This window comes from Streptopelia decaocto (genome assembly GCF_964273445.1).
Source record: "Streptopelia decaocto genome assembly, chromosome: 4".
Lineage (NCBI taxonomy): Eukaryota > Metazoa > Chordata > Aves > Columbiformes > Columbidae > Streptopelia > Streptopelia decaocto.
This window is the reverse complement of record NC_138658.1, coordinates 68,152,094-68,172,161: the sequence shown is the minus strand read 5'-3', so window position 1 is coordinate 68,172,161 and position 20,068 is coordinate 68,152,094. Positions and strand designations below refer to the sequence as shown.

The 20,068-nt window shown below is 39.1% G+C and overlaps 1 protein-coding gene across 6 annotated transcripts in view; it reads left to right on the top strand.

Moving 5' to 3' along the window:
- Window positions 1-5,296: 5,296 nt before the first annotated feature.
- Window positions 5,297-20,068, top strand: part of RGS12 (regulator of G protein signaling 12) — an 89,816-nt gene continuing 75,044 nt past the window's right edge. For 4 of the 6 annotated variants that reach the window (XM_082050709.1, XM_082050708.1, XM_082050705.1 and 1 more), the window contains exons 1-2: window positions 5,297-5,351; window positions 11,670-13,616. In XM_082050709.1, the coding sequence (XP_081906835.1) occupies window positions 11,760-13,616 (1,857 nt within the window). In that variant the 5' untranslated portion in view covers window positions 5,297-5,351; window positions 11,670-11,759. Of the gene's footprint in view, window positions 5,352-6,526; window positions 6,580-9,981; window positions 10,064-11,669; window positions 13,617-20,068 lie in introns of those variants that run through there. The other 2 variants (XM_082050706.1, XM_082050707.1) reach the window with 2 other exon arrangements.

The window sequence follows — 20,068 nt, the reverse complement described above, 5'->3', positions numbered from 1 at the left end:
GTTGTAACCTTGAAGAGGAAGCTGGCTGCCATAGTTTCGAAGAAATAATTCATCAGTATTCAACTTTTACCATGGAATAGACATTTTCATAGGAGGCAAGAACTTAACAACCTAGTTTTGAGAGGAACCTTGAGAAAAATGGTGAGGCTTCTGAGAAGACTTACACACATGCTGTCAAGGCCATAATGACTCTTAACAAATGCACTTAGTGGATAAATTCATTTATTTTCATTCCAGAAGGTCATTTAGAATAACTGCAAGGCTAGTCTTAATTGAAACAAAAATTTGTGTGGCGCACAAATAAATTATTCTGGTTTACATAGGTATATCTTAATGGGTTTTCACACTAATAATCATGATGTTTTTTACCCAGACTGAGCAGGTATATTCTAATCTTAAAAGCCATTCACACTCTAGTTATGAGGCGGAGGAAAATGAAGTCAGCCTGGGTTAAATCAGATTTGAGATCAAGGGCAAAATCTTGTCATTCTGCGTTGTTAGGCATGGAAGCACCAAGAACGCCTTTGCCAAGGTGGACCAAAGCATCACTGTGGCCATGTCACGCCTTTTCAGCTGAACTTCGGGAGAAGGGATGCTAAAGAGAGAATGAACTTGGTCCAAAAAGACCTTCTGTTTTCTTCACAGTTGGGAGATAGAATGCTTGGATGAGGAAATGGGAAAATTCTTGGTCTTTGTGACATACCAAGTGGAGAGATGGTAAAATGTGTTCTCTGATTCCAGGGTTACTTACTGGAGTAGAGGATCCCTCCTGCTCACTTCAATGCTGCATGGCTTGTCCTGGGCAGGGGTCTTTTATCAGGGGAATTATTTTAAATAGGAATGTGCAAAGTCACTTTGTTACTCACATCACCTCCTCAGCACCTCACCCTCTCATTTTCACTGTCTCTCTGAATGAAATCATGTGTGAACTTTGAGAACTCAAGAGTGTTTTTCCTGAAGTTTAGGGCTATGAGTGGGACTTTGATATTAACGTTTGTGCCTCGCCACTTAAGAATTGTGCTTAGCAATAAATTTAGCCAGCAGAGCCCTGACATGTCACCTTTGTAGGCTGTGTGAACCTGAGAGCCGCACTGAAAATGAATTCAAAGAAGGAAAACAGGGAGACAGGAGTGGAGCACTGGGAGATGTCAGTTGTGGTGCTAACTCAGCATGCTGAGTGCAAGGACAGAGCTTGCTCGCTTGGTGAGAAGCTATTGCTTAATAATAACGATAATGACTTTTTGTTGTGGTGCTTAGAGCCACAAGGAATTCCTCCCTGAGATATCCCTTTTCCATACAATGCCAAAAATATACAGCGCTGCTTCAGAACAGGTAAATTCAGCTACTATGCAATATAAATTTTAAAGCCCAATGGGACTGAAGACATAGCTTAAATGGAGCAGCAAGGCCATGGCAAGTTAATTAGTCAGGTAATTTTGAATTATAAGATTAAAGCTCCAATGTTTAAAGAAATACAAAAACCAAACCACAACCAAAACCAACAAAAGCCGTCAATAATGTCTCAGATAACCCTTCAAAGCAAAAAAAAAAAGAACAAAATACACTAGAAAATGATTTTTTGTCATTTTTTGTGAATGTGTTTTAACAATATTTGAAGGTCTCCATGACACAACATGAAATTAAATTTTAAAAACATTCTGGCTCAGCAAGGTATTCCTCAGGAGCTAAGGAATTTAGGGTATATGCTATTTGCCCACAAGAAATGATGGAGCAGAGGTTTGTGCTTCCACTGACACCAGTAAAGCCAAACCCAGTTCCTGGGTCTCCAGTTCTTGGCAGAAGTACATTAGACACACTTGTGTACTCAAAGGAGAGGTTTTGGTTTTATATAATACATTAGAGCGGCTCACCAGCATTGGAAGTTTAACATGACACCACCTTCAATCACATGTAGTCAGAGGTAAGTGAAGAAAAATTAAGATAAATGAGCAATAATTTGTGTTTTCAATGTTTATATTCAGCAAAATGCTTAATTTGATTTCTGTTAGTGAATTTGGAAAAAAATAAATATAGCAGGTTCTATTGTAGGGAAATAAATTTTCTTAAGATATTAAATAATTTGACTTAAACTGTAGTGTTATCCCATGGCATAGCTGTGCCTGTTTTCACACAAAGAAAGATGTTCCTGACTGTTTACCTTGTAAATCTTCAATTTTGCAAATGGTACCATTCGCATATTTAAAAGTGCACAGCAGAATCTTTCAACACAAAACCTGTTTACCTATATTTTAATGTTTAATTAAATAACATAGTAGGTAAGGACACAACTACAAAGCCAAGTAGATGCACAAGGTTTATAGATCAATCCTTTTACGTCTAAATAGGATTCGAGAGGATTCGTCCTCCATTGGCCAGTCCAGATTTAACAAGATCAGTATACTGGTGTAGTGCTACTACTTCACAGCTCCTTGTAAAGACAGTTTTACATTGCTGTGCTAGGGTGGGAAACACCATAATCCAAATCAAAACGCAATTATATTAAAATATTTTCTTCCTTTTCCCACTGCCAAGAGTGTCTCCCACTATGGAGAAGACCATAAGAAAGGAAAAGGTATTCATAGATTAGATAAACCAGTAAATCAAGGCAGGTATTGGTGGCTGTGTGTTCACCTTGCAGTCCTCAGTGTGGAAAACAAGATCTTCACTGATCCTTTGGATTGGACTCTGATGGTTAACTGAAGAAGGACGAGCTTTTAGAATTTAGGAAGTAAGTTCCTAAAGAAAAAGAACTTTCTTTCCAACTATATATTAACTGGCCCACACAAGCTAACTAAAATGTATATGATATATAGTTTTTCCTGATGTTCAGAACAAAATTAAGCTAGGAAAATAAGAATGAAGTTTGTACACTGAAGAAGCCTTTAATGCTGACAGTTATATACAATTTTATTATTTTGAACATGATGAAAACAATAAATGAAAAAATTGATATTTATGCGAGGATATTTCTGTACATCTAAAATAAAACCTTTTTCAAGTAACCAACACTTTGATTCCTTTAACCAAGGTGATTAAAACCATAGACTTTGCATCAGATGCTGGACTAGGTTTATTCTCTGACTTCTCATCTGGTGTTTGTGACAGCAATAATCACACTTCATTACAATGTGCATTCTAAACCCCGCCAGATCAAAACTGACAAGCTGTTTTGTGACAGCCACCCTTGGTGTGATTGAGATGTCTGCACACCCAACATTAAGCTACTTAGGTTTATAAGCCAAAGCTTCCACAGCTCCAAAGCCACAAATCCTTATCACTTTGTTTCACGCCCACTCTTCCTTTATTGTCACCAACAGTGGTGAAAACAGTAAGAAGAGTTACGGCTGAGACCTTGTATGGATTTTTGAGGGCCCATTAACCACCTCGTTCCAGACTTTAATAATTGGGGACTACTAAGGGCTGGCAGCCTAAACCAACGCCTTTTGTTTGTGGAATTCTATTCTTGTCCCTGTGACACCTTCCCAGTTAAAGGGATGAACAACTATCTCTTGTTTGGGCAAATGTAGATCTCTTGAGTATTTTTTAGATTATTGCACTACACTTGAATCAACCATGTCAGGTTTAGAATCAATTACGTAAGGTTTAAAATCAGTCAATTTTATTTTTTATGCTTAGAATTGTTAGCCTCTCTAAACCATCAATAATTACTTTTATAGGACACAGTATGTCTGGAGAAATTATGAGGTCTATCATCTTTTAATTTTACACTGATCTGCCACTGTCTTCGGTGAAGATGAGGAAAAGAAAAAAAAAATAATATTTTATTCAGTTATTTCTGCCCCTTCAAAATCTTTCCCCATAGACCCTGGTGAGAGAGATAACAAAACTGGCATTTAAGTTGAACTGAAATGTTTCACGTTGGTAGAAATCTCCTTGGGAGGGACCGACTAAGAAAAAACAACAGAATGAGAAGGCAGAGGTAGGAGTGGAAAAGCAGAATCCTCCATTTTTCTAAAGAACTTTTTATTTTGGCCTGTGTTTTTGGTTTTCCTGAAGACTCCAGTACACTGTAAGCATTTCAGAAAGGGGAGGAGATATTAAGAAAAAAAATTGTGGATGGGTTAAAAATTAAACAAATTACTTAAATTGAACCATGAAGCGACAGCTTTACAATTTATAAGTTTTCTTACAGATATAGCAGCAGCAAGTTGTGGGATACATATCCTGCTCTGGAGACTGAAAAGAACTTAAAGACGTAAGCATTCTCCTACAGCTTGTGACTGGTAGGTTCTGTTCCGTTTTGGGTTCCAGTGTGTAGACAGACTGAAATGAAGAAATCCTCTACGTATAAAGGATTTCTGCCAGTCCTTGTTCGCAATTAAAGATCATAATCTTCTGAAAAGATCACAAAATCTTTTCAGGTTCCATAGGAAAGTCAAATTTAGTCAACTCTTCCCTAGTCTGGACCTTATATTCCTTGGGAATCTCTTAACTGATGTTCGCTTTCGTGTGTACCATCTTCCCCTCTTCCTATTTCTCCTATTTAAAATAAGGTTTTCTACTCCTGCCCTTTTGAAATAGAGAGCTGTCCCCAACGTATTCTGAGAACTTGTCACCTGTGCCCTGCTCCATCTGGGTAGCAAAACTTTCCCTCTACACAGACTCTTGCCCTTTGGGTGCTTAATTACTACGAAATGCCTCACCAGCCTCCTCAAGCCCATCGGATGGTTGAAAGGTTTATCCCAGTGCCACTCTGCTCCCTCCCACGTTTCTCTTTACCTTGTAAGGTCTGTCTCACTTTCTTCCTGAGCTTCAAAGGCACCGCCGTACCTGTTTGGTGCACCCTGAGCGCCTCCCGGCCCGTCCTCCCTGACCAACCTGCCCCTTCTCCTCAAAGCTCCAGCTTACTGTAAGGACTCCCTCGGGCATGAGGACTGGCTCCACTTTGTTCTCTCAGCTCCGAGAGGACCGAGCAAGCTGCCGCAACTGTGCAATGTAGATAATGCCTCCTCAAGCCCCGTTCGAACGGCCGCCGGCAGCCCGCGCCTGCGCACTCCGCTCCCCGCCGCCCACCGCGCCCTGGCGAGGCGGCTGGCGGAGCAGAAAGAACTACGCGTCCCGGCGTGCCCCGCGCGGCCCGCTGCCCACGGCCGCAGGGAGCGGGCGGCTCGCAGGGCACGCCGGGAGCTGTAGTTCTTTGGCGCTGGGTATTGTCTCTCCCCTTTCTCTGTCCGGGAACCCGACCGCCACCCCTGCCGGTTGAGTGCGCTGACTGACAGCTCCTTGCAGCCAGTGGCCAAAGCGCCGTGTGGCGGAGCCCGGCGCCCGTCTCCTCGGTGACCGGCGGAGCTGGTGCCTCAGTAGAGTAGCCGGAGTCCTGGGGGACGGAGGTGAGTGGGTCTGAGCGGGGGAGCGCCCAGCCCTGCCGCCCGGCTCTCCCCTCCCCCGTCTGGCCCGGGACCCCGCTCGGGGTGTGGCGGGAGGAGGGGGCGGCAGATGGGCGGCGGGAGGGGAGCGGGGGGGGAGGGGAGCACGGCGAAGGGACCGGCGCGGGGGGGCAGCTCCCGCGCCGCCCCCTGTGCGCGCCCCTCGGGCTGCGGCGCTGCCCGCGCCCCCCGGCGGGCAGCAGTGAGGGGGCGGCTCCGGCCGGGGCGGGGGGGCGTGTTGGGGGTTGGGGTCGCGGGTCCTCCTCGCCCTCTCGTCTTTTTACCGCTCGATTTTTCAAACCGTCCCTGCGGGCTCAGGTGCCGCTTCTCCCCTCCCCGCAGCTCCACCCTCCCGGGAAGCGGCTGCCCCGCGGGGCGGTTAATGTGTAACCCGGCGGACCGTTGCTCGGGGCGGGAGCGGCGGCGCGGACCCTCCGCCCCGCGGCCTTGCCGGGTCGCCCTCCGCGCCCCCGGTGCCGGAGCCCGCCCTGCGCTGCAGCCGGGTCCCTTGTGCCGCCGGAGGAGCCGCCAGTGTAACTTGCAGAGCGGCTGGTGCGGCGGGAGTCGGACGTGCCCTCCTGGCTCTCGCCTTGGCGGGGAAGCGCCGGTACCGCAAACGGTCCCGAGCCCTTTCCCGGCCGCGGGGGTTCCCGAGCGGGCTGAAGCGCTGCCCTTGCTCTCCATGTCCCAGCAGTTTTGGAACGTACTTGCAAGAAAAGACGGGGAAAAATATGCCTAACTACCAACAAGAGCTTTTCACTTTCTTAAATACAACGAATAAATTAACCTGAATTGTAAGCACATGACTGTACAACAGCCGTAGAAAACTTCGTCCTTAGTCGCATGACTCTTGTCAGCCAAACCAGCAGATATCCTATTTGTGTTCTTTATGCTTTGTACACTGGCTCAGTGTGAGAAGAGTTTTTATTAACAACTGCTTTTTAGCCTGCTGTTACTAATTAAAGTCAGTATATTTTGAGTTATTGTGCTAGGTACACCTAATTGTTTTCTGGCAAAGCAGTTGCTGCTTCTACAGGAAACATAGTGGTGTGTTTTGCCAATCGTGAAATGCTGATCAGATTTTGTTCATTAAAATATTGTCCTACTGAAGTTCTCAAACAACTGTCTTCTACAGGTTGTGCTGTTATGTTTCTTGTGTAACCTGTCTGCAGACATGTACCACATTTGGATAGTGAGTGGAATTCAAATTTTATAACTTTGTTTGATCTTGGTAGTGGCATCGTTTCTGAAAGTCAGTTCTGCCTTAATGAGTGGCACCCACGCTGAAGAGTCTTTTGCGGTGCTTCAAGATGTGTGTGAGGGATGAGGGAACAGGCTCCTCCGTGTACTCTTACAGCCTCACTATTGAAAACCAAAATGAAGCCAAACAGTTCTCTGCCTTTGAAAAAAAAACACAAACAAACCCACACATTAACATGGATACTGTTGAGCTGAGTGTCAACTCATTTCCAAGTCTTTTCCAAATGAACTGGTGGTGAGTAATCTGGTCTTAAACTTCACGTTTCCGCTCCTCACTGCCCTCTGTAACTGTTAAGGTTATAGTCTAACATAGACTAGAACAGGAGTCTATCTCCTGTTTCTGTTTGCTCTTTTGTTGCTATGAGTTAAGAGCAGAAGCAGGAAACAAACCACCTCTCTCTTGAAAGTAAGCAAATAAGTAGTATTTTTTCTGTAGTACAGGGTTTGAAAATGACATGAAAAACTTGCATGGATATGTAAAAACTTTGCCTAAAGAAATGCAGTATTTGAGGGATAAAGTACAATTCAACCGTAATGGGTATTTTTGGTGTTTTATACCCCCAAACCAATTGTTTGAAATAATAGACCAGAATGTGTGCTGGATGAAAACTCAAATGTTTGGTTTTGTTTCGCAGTTCTGTGACAAAGCTGATGTATGTGGGCAAATAATGTTATTTCATACATACTTGAACAACCCTTAATTTGGGCATATTAGTGTTTCTGTCTGAAGTGTCCTGTGAATCATTTTGTAATTATTAAACTGCATTTGTTCTGTGTCATATTACTAGGCTGTGTTGGTACACATTTTGATGAACTTTCTGAAATCATAGTATTAATTTTGTATTTGCAGTGTTCTTCATAGTAAGAATTCTATACTTTCAGTGTTTTTAGTAAGTATATGGAAATGTCACAGAACTATATTATTTGCTTAAGATTTAGTTAGTATGCATTACAAATTATCCCGCTTTTATAGGCCTGTTTTCTCCTATAAAATGCATTTATTCTCCTCACTAATATTCACTAATGTGTTTTAATATTGTACAGACTTTTCTTCAAGACTTACTTCATCATAGTTAGTGGCAGCAGAAAGTCAAAGTCAGCTTGGCCATGTGTAGTATTGTGGTGTAACCATTTTTCTGACCTACTGTATATGACTGTAGTTATACTATCAAATTAATAAAATTAATTGCTGTCATTATTAGAAGCAATTACAGTAGTGTATCATTGTACTCAGTAAGATTCAGTATTTAATTTCTACTGAAAATGGACAAATAATTTTATCCTTGGTTACTTGTGACAGTTATCAAAGGTTATATAGTTCAGTAACAATTTTGTGTTTTAGTAAACACGCAGGCACCTACGAAGCTTTATATCAGTGCAACGAAAATGATGTCATTGTATCACTGTATACACTACACATTTTGTAATTTATTACAGGAAAATGGTATTTAGACATATGATTACTTTGAAACTGTGCAAGTTTGTCCCATTTTTGTGCCATATCTCTTTATCTCCCGGTTTCAAATCTGCAAAGAAATTAAAAGAAAACGTAGGCAATTAGATAATTTGATAATTTAGTTTTGAACTAGTTTGTTAACAGTTTATAACTCACTCTCTGTTGGAATCTCTCTGGTTATGAGAAACACTACTTTCATAACTTTTCCATTTGCCTGTCATGCTGTTGTTGCAGTAAAACATATTTGAATGCTGAGGGTTCTTGCAGAAGAGCTGCATTTGTCCTTTGTCTTGAAGTTTCCTGGATAAATTCAGTGAGCTGTTCTTTGTCATGGATGTAACTGGCACAAAAATGCACAGTAATACTCAGCTACTAAGGGAAGGAAGAGATGGCTTTTCCACTGATGTAACAGCTCTGGGAGTTCATCATTAGAGAAAAGTAACGTATTAGCGTCTGCTGTTTTGTCTTTAGAACGGCCAGATTTTGGAATGATGTTCAGTGGTTGTCATCTGGAATAAATGCTTGATGTGGAAGGGGCATAGGTTAGGAAGGCAAACAGATAAATTGACTTGTGAATAGAGTTAAAAGGAATGCCCTCATAGCAAATGTGGAATCATGAGGTAAGGCAGCGCTGATGTTTCCTTCTTCCCAAGAGCGGCCTAACTACGTTTTCATTGTGTGTTTTTTATAGTTGCATTTAAGGTGTTTTTGTTATAGATTAGAAAGATAGTTGGAGAAATTTGTTTTTTCTTATCAGCCACTTCAACATTACAATACTGAATCCTACTTGTAACAGTTTCTTTTGTTATGATGATTTTTCAGATTATTTATAATCTAATACTCTCTTAATAGTTTCCCCCTCTTTTCCAACCTAGTAGCAGACTTCTAGGTGCCAGATACTACACTGCTTTCTGTTGACTAGGTTAGCAGAACAGTTTTGGAAGGTACCCAAGGGACACATCAGGCTATTCTCCAGACAATCGAGAACAGAAATCTTCACTGTAAGGCAAATTAAAACAGGTATATATTCCTGTTCCTAGATAGCAGGTTTTTATATACTGTTGGGCATTTTTTATTTTTTTAGTTGGAGAACTATATTTTGAAATGTGTAACAATTATTCTCAGAAAGTACCAGACCTAATTAGAGATGGCTGAATGCACAGTGATCTCTTGGTTCACAAGTTTAGCCTCATCAAGAAAAGGTCAATCAATGTTTAAGGCACCAGACTGGATGCAAGTTGACAGGGTTTTTTACAGTAAGGTGTGAGTTTGGTTAAATGTTTGCAAAACATTTCTTACGTTATGATTTCCATGCAAAGGTTAAGTGTGAAGTTTCATCACTTCTTAAAGCTATTTTGTCAAATTATAGGGGAACTGTTGTTAGTGAAGCTAGATAATTGCTACATTAAAACAATTAGCAAAAACCATGCTACATTGAACAGTCACAGCTGCACCATGGAGACATAAAAATCTGATGTCCCTTTGTTCAGAAAAAGTACAAACTAAAACCCAGAAGTAAAGCCAAGTGAATGTCTCCTGTAGTCTTGAAGGCTGTCTTGTTTAGGATTTGGAAGGGTCCTAAGGGAATCACATCGTGTAGTTGACTGTTTAGCAGAATATTCAAGAAACAATTGGTTTTTTAAGTTTGGTAATCAAACAGCTCATATATACTTAAGTAGTTAAGACTTTGATCCTAAATTCTATTTTAGCTGTGGGGTTTTTTGTTTGTTTGTTTTGTTTTGTTTTTTCTTTTGTGGAACTTTCGAAGTCATGGCCCTTCCGTTTGTTCTATCCCAGGCAGAAATACTGTGAAAGCAGTGTGCTGTGGGTTGCATCACATTTTGAGCGTGGCTTTTCTTGTTATTTCTGTAGCTAAGAGCAGTGTCAGAAGAATTTCTTGGACATTTTTCTTCCATGCAAGTAGTGGGTTGGAGACCACTAATTTAACACTTCAGATACTGTAACCTAATATGTGTCTCTGTGTGTAGCTTTAAGAAGTGATGAAACTTCACACTTAACCTTTGCATGGAAATCATAACGTAAGAAATGTTTTGCAAACATTTAACCAAACTCACACCTTACTGTAAAAAACCCTGTCAACTTGCATCCAGTCTGGTGCCTTAAACATTGATTGACCTTTTCTTGATGAGGCTAAACTTGTGAACCAAGAGATCACTGTGCATTCAGCCATCTCTGTGTATCTATTAATGTAAAATGCTAAAAAGCATTTTGCCCACCTATACGTGATACTTGCTTTCAAGTACCTTAGACACTTTAAGTATGTTACAATGGAACTGAGTTAAGAATGAGCCTCTGGACCAGCTCAGAGAAGTAATTATTTTCAGATTAGTTGTCACTTGCTCTGAGTGATTTTACTGCAGTTTTACGTAGCTGTAGTTCTCCAGTTATTTCAGTCAGTCATCCTGCAGACCTGTGGAAATACGATTTCATATCATGCAACAAGGGGATAGTTTCAAAAGTTGAACAAATTGTCATTTCTATTCTTTGTCTTAAAACATTTTTATGCATTTTAACAATCTCAGTGGAGGAAACCTCTCTGAAACAATGGAATTTACGTAAGTATAATTAGAATGAGACATCCAGTCTTCAGTGTCAACACCAAAATGTACTGAAATCAACTATTTCTTGCTGTACATATAAAGCTGCATTTTTTAAAATTGTAAAGTCATTACTAGATTAATACTGTCAGCATGTGGAGTTCCTTCTTCTTTACTCTTTTTTTGAAGTTTTATCTAACCTAAAACACATGGATGTTGGAATGACTGACTGAAATGCATTTTTTGTAGTGTTTGCTTTCCAATAAGTTATTTTTGAGTAGCTTAATTGTTTGGTGTAACAGCATAAATCTGATTTTGGTTCCCTTTGGTCCGATACGTGTTTAAATGTCCATTTGTTGTTGCGTATGTAACTGAAATGTATGTTTGGAAGTTGAAGTGTGAGATACGTATTTTAAGCTGTTTTCACAGTCAGTCAGTGGAGATAAAGACAACTCAGGGGTAATTTATCTAACCTGTTTTATGTGGATATGTTTGATACCTGCTTATGTGCATTGAGTATAAAGGGGGGTAGGCTATAGCTGAATAGATACACTTAAACTCTTGTTTTTATGTTGTTGGGAAAGGACAGATGAGTTTCATCTGGGATTTTCACTGTGCTGTAAAATGTGGTATTGCAGTGAAGCAGAATGCCAGAAGTTAACTGAGTAGTAGGTAATGGAGTGGAGTTGGGGAAGATGTAACATGCTGTAGAATAAAAACTCTGGCTGCACATCAGAAGACTTAGATTCTGTTCTAAGATTTAGTTACTTGGTCATTTTGGACAGCCACCTAATTTGCATTTGCCACTGCTTTCTCATCAGTAGTATTAAGACTGTGGTACCTGTTCTTTTCAAATTGTTTTGATTGTTGTGTTAATTCTCTAGCGAAAGTTTTTGGTAGAGTTCACTAGGAATATTTCTGAATAGTGAAGAAAATACTGGACACTAAAAAACCTGGAGTATTGTTGATAATGAAAATGTCTTATTTTTCTTTTCTTTCTTTCTTTAGAGCTTCATCAGATGAAGGAGTGATACTTCTGAAACTTGACTGAAAAATGGATTAATTAAAAGTTTTCCTATTTTGGGAAAAAACCCCAAAATGTATAGACCAGCAGAAGCGGTCAAACGTCGACTCAACATGCACGCTCCTCCTCGGATAAGAAGTGTGGAAGTTGCAAGAGGAAGAGCAGGTTATGGGTTTACCCTTTCTGGACAAGCTCCTTGTGTTCTTAGTTGTGTTATGAAAGGAAGCCCTGCAGATTATGTTGGACTGAAAGCAGGAGATCAGATATTTGCAGTTAATGAAATCAATGTGAAAAAAGCCTCTCATGAAGATGTAGTGAAACTGATAGGGAAATGTTCTGGAGTCCTGCACATGGTCATTGCTGAAGGGATTAGTCATATAGATTCATGTTCAAGTGATGAAGAAGTTGGTTTTTATGATGGGAAGGGGTGGCTGAAGCCCAAACCTGACTCTAAAGCTCTGGGTATAAACAGAGCAGAGAAAGTTGTTGAAGAAATGCAATCTGGTGGCATTTTCAACATGATCTTTGAGAATCCTACTCTCTGTGCTGGTAGCTCAGATCATTCTGCACCAAAACAAAGGTCATTTTCAGATTCTGCTGCTATTAAATTTGAAGCTGGACATGAAAGTGTAAGCAATGCAAATCTACTGTCAAAGGAAGAAATAGCCAAAGTCCTGAATGATGATTCAGTTTTTAGAATTGGACTGGAGGGCGCAGAAGACTTTGGATTAGATGCAAGCATTTTAAACGTTGCCATGATTGTAGGTTACCTAGGCTCAATTGAACTTCCTTCAACAACCTCAAATTTGGAAAATGAGAGCTTGCAGGCTATTCGTGGATGCATGAGACGTCTGCGAGCAGAACAAAAAATCCATTCACTAGTGATGATGAAGATAATGCATGACTGTATTCAGCTCTGCAGTGACAAATCAGGTGTAGTGGCAGAATATCCTGCAGAGAAACTGGCATTCAGTGCAGTTTGTCCGGATGACAGGAGGTTCTTTGGACTAGTTACAATGCAGACAAATGATGATGCAAGCCTGGCTCAGGATGCTGAAGGGGCGCTGAGGACATCTTGCCATGTTTTTATGGTGGATCCTGAATTATTTCATCATAAAATTCACCAGGGCATAGCAAGACGCTTTGGACTGGAATGCACAGCAGATCCAGACACAAATGGCTGTTTGGAGTTTCCAACATCATCTCTACCTGTTCTTCAGTTTATTTCTGTCCTGTACAGGGACATGGGGGAATTGATTGAGGGAATGCGTGCAAGGGCTTTTCTTGATGGTGATGTGGATGCTCATCAGAATAATAGTACAAGCAGTAACAGTGATAGTGGAATTGGAAATTTTAACCAAGAAGAAAAGAATAATAGAGTTCTGGTGGTTGATTTAGGGACCAATCCGAGTAAACACATTCCTAACAGCATATGGGAAAATCCAGTAGGAAGGGGACAAAATCAGCCTACTTCCCATTGGAATGGCTTCTGCCATGAGCAAGAGGGAAACATTCCTTTGGAAGTAATTCAGAATGATAAGTCCCAAAATGTAAGCAAACACCTAAGTCCTTCTGCTCGTATTGAAGTTCCACTGGTTTCCTCCCGAAATTCCATACCCCCGTCAAAGAAAAATGCTGCAGGCGCAGGCAATCAAAGGTGGTTGCCTGTGCATGTTTTACAAGAATGGCAGCATGGAAATGTGAGTGACCAGGAGTCTTACACCGATTCTACGGACGGCTGGTCAAGTGTTAACTGCGGAACTCTGCCCCCGCCGATGAATAAGATTCCAGCTGACAGATACAGAGTCGATGGCAGCTTTGGTCAGCCGCAGTTGAAATCTCATAAAAATGAGTGGTCTAAGAAGATGTTTTGCATGCAGAACAAGTTTGGCCCTCCGCACAGTATTAGGAAGTCTAAAGAAGATAAAAAGGTAAGAATATGTTGATACTCGTTCCTAAAAAACTCGAAAACCCCCAGACCAGTCTATGGTATTATTTGCATAATATAATTTAAGCATGTACTATTTAATTTACAGAATTTCAGATTAAGGAGATAATACGGTTCTCTTGCCTTTGCAGGGGCTTTGCATATTCCTGTTTAATTGAGTGCAGCTCTGGAATTGTAATTCTGCTGGAAGTGTTGCCTCTTAGAATTTTCTCACATTTCTTCATTTCTCTTCATTGTTTCCAAATGTTGCAGTGGCATTACAATAAAAGGAGACATGACATTCTAGTAACTTCAGTTCCTTCTGACCTCCGGCAGCAAAAGAATGGAAACAGTCTGGATCTTCAGTCTGGTTCCTTTTTTATAGAAGGCTGGCTTGCACACGTTATTATTTTAGTGGTATTTATTTTTATAGAGAAGTAGTCTAATCATTAGTCAAAAATTTGTGTTATACTTTTAACTCATTAAGAGAATTTTCTTATCATAAAAAATCACTCCAGTAAACTTCTCAACACAAGTAGCATTGAACGTACATCAAAGTCATTAGTGTTGATTATGGTGTCTACTGTTAGGTCACAAATTTAACATTCTGCCAGTAAGCTGTAATTCAAATTTTATTCCAAATTACTCCTTCATCTACTTGTTTTGTCTACTGTTAGGCTTCTGTAAACCAAAGCGAGAAGATTAAAAAAAAAAAAGTGTGGGAGAGGTATCCAACAGAATTAGGTACTGTTCCCTTTGTCACATACGTGTTTTGCTGTTGAAGGAACTAATCTCATGAGAGTCTGTTGATAACTGGGATTCTAGTAAAGTGGAGGTCATTGGTCCTACACTAAAAGCATTAGTAGCAGAGTTGTATCTAAAACATTTGCTGACTCCAGGGAAAGACTTCAAGAAGCATTGTCTTTCCATGAGGCGGTGTTGCTTATATGATTGATTCAAGTGTCCATTATACTATCCAAATCTGTTTGAAAAAATGTTTTTTTCACCTGATTAAAAATAGCCAACCGCTGCTCAAGTGGATGACAGTAGAGATTCATTAGTTGTTTCACACTGTTATAAACAAAATCTTTGCACTGATGTGACACTCACACATAAACTTTTGGGGATCAGAATGCAGAACTTTGGAATATTTTGGTTTTGGTGTGGAAGAATAATTTTTAATTGCTTTTCTTGCACTTTGAATCCAAGAAGTTTCACATATGTTCTTTTGTACACTCTTTGTGCTGAAAAAATTAACTAGTGTGTATAATAGGTATACACTAGTATATTTTTAAGGTGAAGTGACTGCTACAGGCAGCAATGTTTTTCAGATCCACAATAATGTATTACATTTCAAATGATCTTAAATACAAGGTGATTCACACTTTTCAGAAAACAAATAGAACTTTCCCCAACAGAAACACTTAATTTGTAAACACTGCCGACCCAAACCACCTAACAATCAATTATTCTGTCTGCTATCCTGAAGAATATGTGTTTCATGATCTCTTGGCTGATGGATGAAGGAAAAGGCCTCGTTATATGCAGGACCTGGAGCAGATGCATTCTGATGGATGTTGGTCCCAAGTGCCCTTTGGGAACTGGCCCAGCTGCATGGGATGCTGCTGAAATTCCCTGAGGGTCTCTGCAACAAGTTTGTGTCTGCAGTGTTGTCCATGAAGATTAATGGGGGTTAGATTTTATTTTTTTTCAGAGATTTAAAACAAAAAAAATATATTTTTGAAAGGTTTGAAACATTTATTCCATGGAAGTGAGGAATATACTAATGAAAATCTCATAGAAAATTTTACACTTCAAGATGAAAGATGTTCTGTGTGTGGGTAAATGGTAATAATATTTCACCTATGGTATCACTTAGATAGACAAATATCAGAATATATGTTCCAACACTAAATATTTCAATTAATTAATTAATTAATTGCATTCTGTTCTTTGATTAATAACAAATTTGTTGCAAGACACATTTAAAATGTTCCTACACGGCTTTAGCATTTAGTCTCCTCATTAAGGCTACAGAACCTCTCGCTTTTCAGTTTTGTCAGTATTATTGAAGGCTATTGAAACTGGTGAGAAAAACTCATGAAAGCCTTGAAAATATTTGCCAGCATGAGTTGCAAGCACTTGGCATTATTCAAATTAATAAAGATGAAATAGTACCATGTTCTCATCTTTAATGAAAATAGTCAGGGGATGCTATTATTGATGAATGTACCTCTGTACTTTCATTACTGCAAAAATAGGGAAAATCTACATTTTTGCATATTAGAGCACTAATTCATCTTCATAAGAGAACAATATTCAGAAATTCAGACCTCGTTTTGCTTTGTGTGAAGAGAAGACGTAAGACTGTCTATCGGAAGAAATAATTCAGATGGGTTAGATGCTGCATTCTGGAAAACTATGTGTCTTCAGCTTCCTGTGACCTTCAGTGGTAAGGACTGATCTTGCACAGCGTCCTCTGACACATTCCAGTCATGGAATAAAGTATATAACGTGACCACATGGGATTGCATTCATTTTTTTACAAGCTAGTGTCTGAGTCTAATGCTTCATTTGGCAAAGCAGTCCTTAAATTGCTTTTTAATTAAGGTGTGGGTTTTTTTTTGTGTTTTCCATTAATACTGAAGGGTAATATATCCTACAAGTGGGAATGTGCAGAAGCCACTGGAGGGAGAAGAGGTTACGAAAGGTAGAGTTTTTTGTGATGGCCTCTGCACATCCATATTACGTCTTGTCTTCTTGGAGCTTTCATTACACGCCGGAGAAAGGATGTGGGTTCCTGGATGCAGTTCTGATCTTGCAGAACTTCTGTGCAGCTAAACAGCGATGCTCACAGCATGTAATACAGGAAAATGTGCTGTACTGTACAGTGTTAGTGGGGGTAAGAAAGGCATAAACTCTTTCCTGATTTTATAGCCACCTTGATATAACAATTTGTGAATTGTACTGTGCACAAGAGCAGATGTGAGGAAGCTCTAGTGAACATATCTGGTTAAAATTGTGCTTTCAGAACCAGGCCTTGGAAGTCTTACTCATGGGTAGGAATAGGTGGTATGGTGTTTCAGACTTCAGGTTACACATTTTCTGAGCTTTGTTTTCCCTTTACTGTTGCAGTCCTTTTAATGATGATGTTTTCAGGTCACAAATTAGAATTGTGGTTGATTTTGTAATAGCTGGAAAACACACTTTTATTTTTCACACTGCTACAGAGCATTTTAAAGTTCAATATAAGTGTGAATAGTTGAAGAAAATGAAAACCACCTAATTTGATTAAATGTTACTGGATTGCATGAGGTTTTTTGTTTTGCTTTAAAATGTTGTAAGGAATTTATCTCTAACTTACTGAACTCATACTTTCAGAATTGCTCTATTTTTTGTTTTTTTTAACCATTGCCTTTTAAATGCTGGTTGTGCATGGGAAGAGAACCAAATCAGGGAAATTTTTGTTCTATTCTCCCTCTTCTGACTGCGATTTACTGGACGGTATCTCTGGCCCTATGCACCTGTATTGAACTTCATGCTTCCTGTGAACAGGTTTCTATTGAAGCATCTTACAAGATTTTTTTGGGTGTCTCCTTGACTAGTGGGAGGCCTAATGGTGTTGCTGAAATTTACGGAAAAGTCACTTGTCTATGCATCCTTTTGCGTGATTTTGGCTTATGCAAAAGAAAAGCAGCAAAAGCAACATGAAAGTGCCGGGAGATGTTAGGATTGGCAAGGGACTTGAGAAATTGCTGAACAGGGAAGCATTCCTTGCCCTCTAGACTAAATTACTCTAATACATTTGATTTTGTTCAACCCTCACTCTCTGTTTTTGGGCTAGCGCTTGGCCAAAAATACGTCTACCCATTATTGTTTTAAGTTTTACTGGGAAAATACTCGTTTTTCCACTGGAAAGCTTCATACCAGTCAGTGTAGCCTTTGAGTTTCCTCTCCATGGGGACAGAAGCCTAGGCATTGACTTCTCACCTTTCCTTATTTAAAAAAAAGAAAGTATGTTTTAATATTGTGGAGGCAACTATAACATTCGTGATCACAAGAGGTTTTACAGCCTGAGCTTAATAACTAGTATTTGAGTACTAGGTTTATAACAAGTGAATGTGACAAATCTATTAAAAAAGTAATTAAAAAGCCTTTTAAAATTGTGGATATTGATTTTTCTGCTTCACATTTGTTATAAGATTTCTATCCTGAGCACATTATTGTTTGTCCTCATGAAGAGTGTGAATTTATAAACATCCTATTTGTAGATATTAGACAAAACAAAAGTAGATAATCTCATTGTCTGAGATTCACTGGACAATGGTATTGCAGATACTTTTTTTTTCATTTTAAACCAAAAAATGCATTAACTGCTTTGTAACTTTCATGACTTAAGCTACTGAAAACATTGTAAAATGTGGAAGAGAGAAGACAGGTAAGCAATACTGTGGGGTTCACTAACACATCTTTCCTTGCTAATACGTTTTCTGGGTTACTATCATGGTTACTTTGTTTTGATCAGAAGTTTAACTGTAACTACTTCAAAGTTATAATATTTATTTCCAGAGCAAGTACTACTGGAAAAGATATGCTGTTCAAGTTAAAAATGGAATAATGTGGTGGGGTTTTTTTTTGTGGGGTTTTTTTTTCAATTTGTAATTTGCCAGAAATCCAAGAATTGCAGTTTTTAATGTTGGTAGCTGGATGGTGAACTAACTGAAAGGCAGATATTTTAGCTGCAAAGACAATGTTGGCAAAGCTGTGTCATTCCCATATTTATTTTTTGTTGTATAATTACATGTTTTTTTCCCTTTCTTCTACAATTCTGTTTGCTCACTAGCCTAAATTGTTCCATCCCAGCTGTTTATAAAGCAGAATTAATGGCAGCTGGATTGCTATTCTTATGGAGTACAATTTAATGTTAACATTTGCAATTATAGGCTTTGATCTGATTTGAGATGTACGGATATACCTTAAAGAGAACTCAACTGAAATCCCAAACACCAAACCACATCTGAGAATGCGCTAATGTGAATTAATCTGCAAAGAGGCATTTACATGAAGTAGGTCCTCTGATAGATTTTGCTATGAGAAAATGAAAAGCAATTAAATGTTTAGTAATTTCCTGCAGCCTTTCCACGAGTATTACAATTTTCTAAAATAATGATATTAAAAAATGGTTAGTTCTAGGATCTTTAAAACTGTATAAAAAGCCAGAATAATGCTGGGTGCTTTTCTATGGAAAAGAAATCATACAAAATCTGGCGAGTAAATGTCTGCAGAGCAATGTTGGCTTTGTGAAATTTTCGCATTTCAGATTTAAGTGCTAGGGAATTGGAATCATTCATAACATCTGAATTTAAATGTTTTTTAGATCAAGCGTATGTTTGGACTCCAGTTAACATCATGACAATCAAGGGGAGATGCCGCCATCTGAGTATTTTTGAGCTAGTTTTGAGTTGCAAAGTCACAGGAGAAGGTAGTGTCTTGAGAAAGAAAGAAACAATGAAGAAAACAGGGTGGAGGAAAATGATTAGCTCATAATGAAGTGAAATAATGAAAAATGGCTTTATTTTAAGTTTTACACATAGCTTTGATATAAGAGATTTTAAAATTATTGTCTGAGCTCTCAGTTATATGAAAATAAGCCCCAGTTCCTTGCAGTTTGAGAATTTAGAGAAGGAGGTGTAAAATACCAGTTCTTTACTGGAGAAGAAATCAAATCTGTATGGAATAAAAGTCTGTAATTAACAAAAATAAATATGGAATTGCTGATACTTACCTGAAGGGTCTAAACAGAAACATGGAGAAATGAAGATTCAAGAGAAAGACTTGAAAATTCATCCCATCAATAAAATGAGCATTAAGACATCAGTAAGGTTGGAAAGATAGTACCAGAGAAGGAAATTCTGCTTCCTCAAACTAAATTCTAGTTTTTTTAGGTAATCAAGTATTATCATGCCTTCTAGACACTTAGCAGCTGTACCTTTGGAAAAAAGTGTTTGCACCCCACATTCTACAGGAACAATATTTCATCTCCATTATGGTGTTAGAAACTTTTGTTTATTTTCCAGTCAATTCTAATCACAGTACCTTATACCCATTTCTTCTTCTGTTAGTATCTCCTTTAGTGCAAGCAACTCATTCTTCAGTGTTGACCTTTTTCTTTATGCACAGAAATCATATTCTCTTTTGGCTTTCATTTTGTTTGATGTAAAGTTCTTAGTCTCTCAGTCTTCTGGGAAGTAAAGTTTTCATTCTCCTGGTAACTTCAGTAGCCCTTTTCTGAAACTAATCTAGCTTAAATTCTTCTTTCTTGGACCTGAATGACCAAAATTTTTTTATGATATCCTGATCAGGGTCTTTATATAATTGTAGTGTACATTTTCCTGTCTCTATTGTAAATACCTGATACAATAACTTTTCATATATTACTTTTTTTTTTTTTTTCCT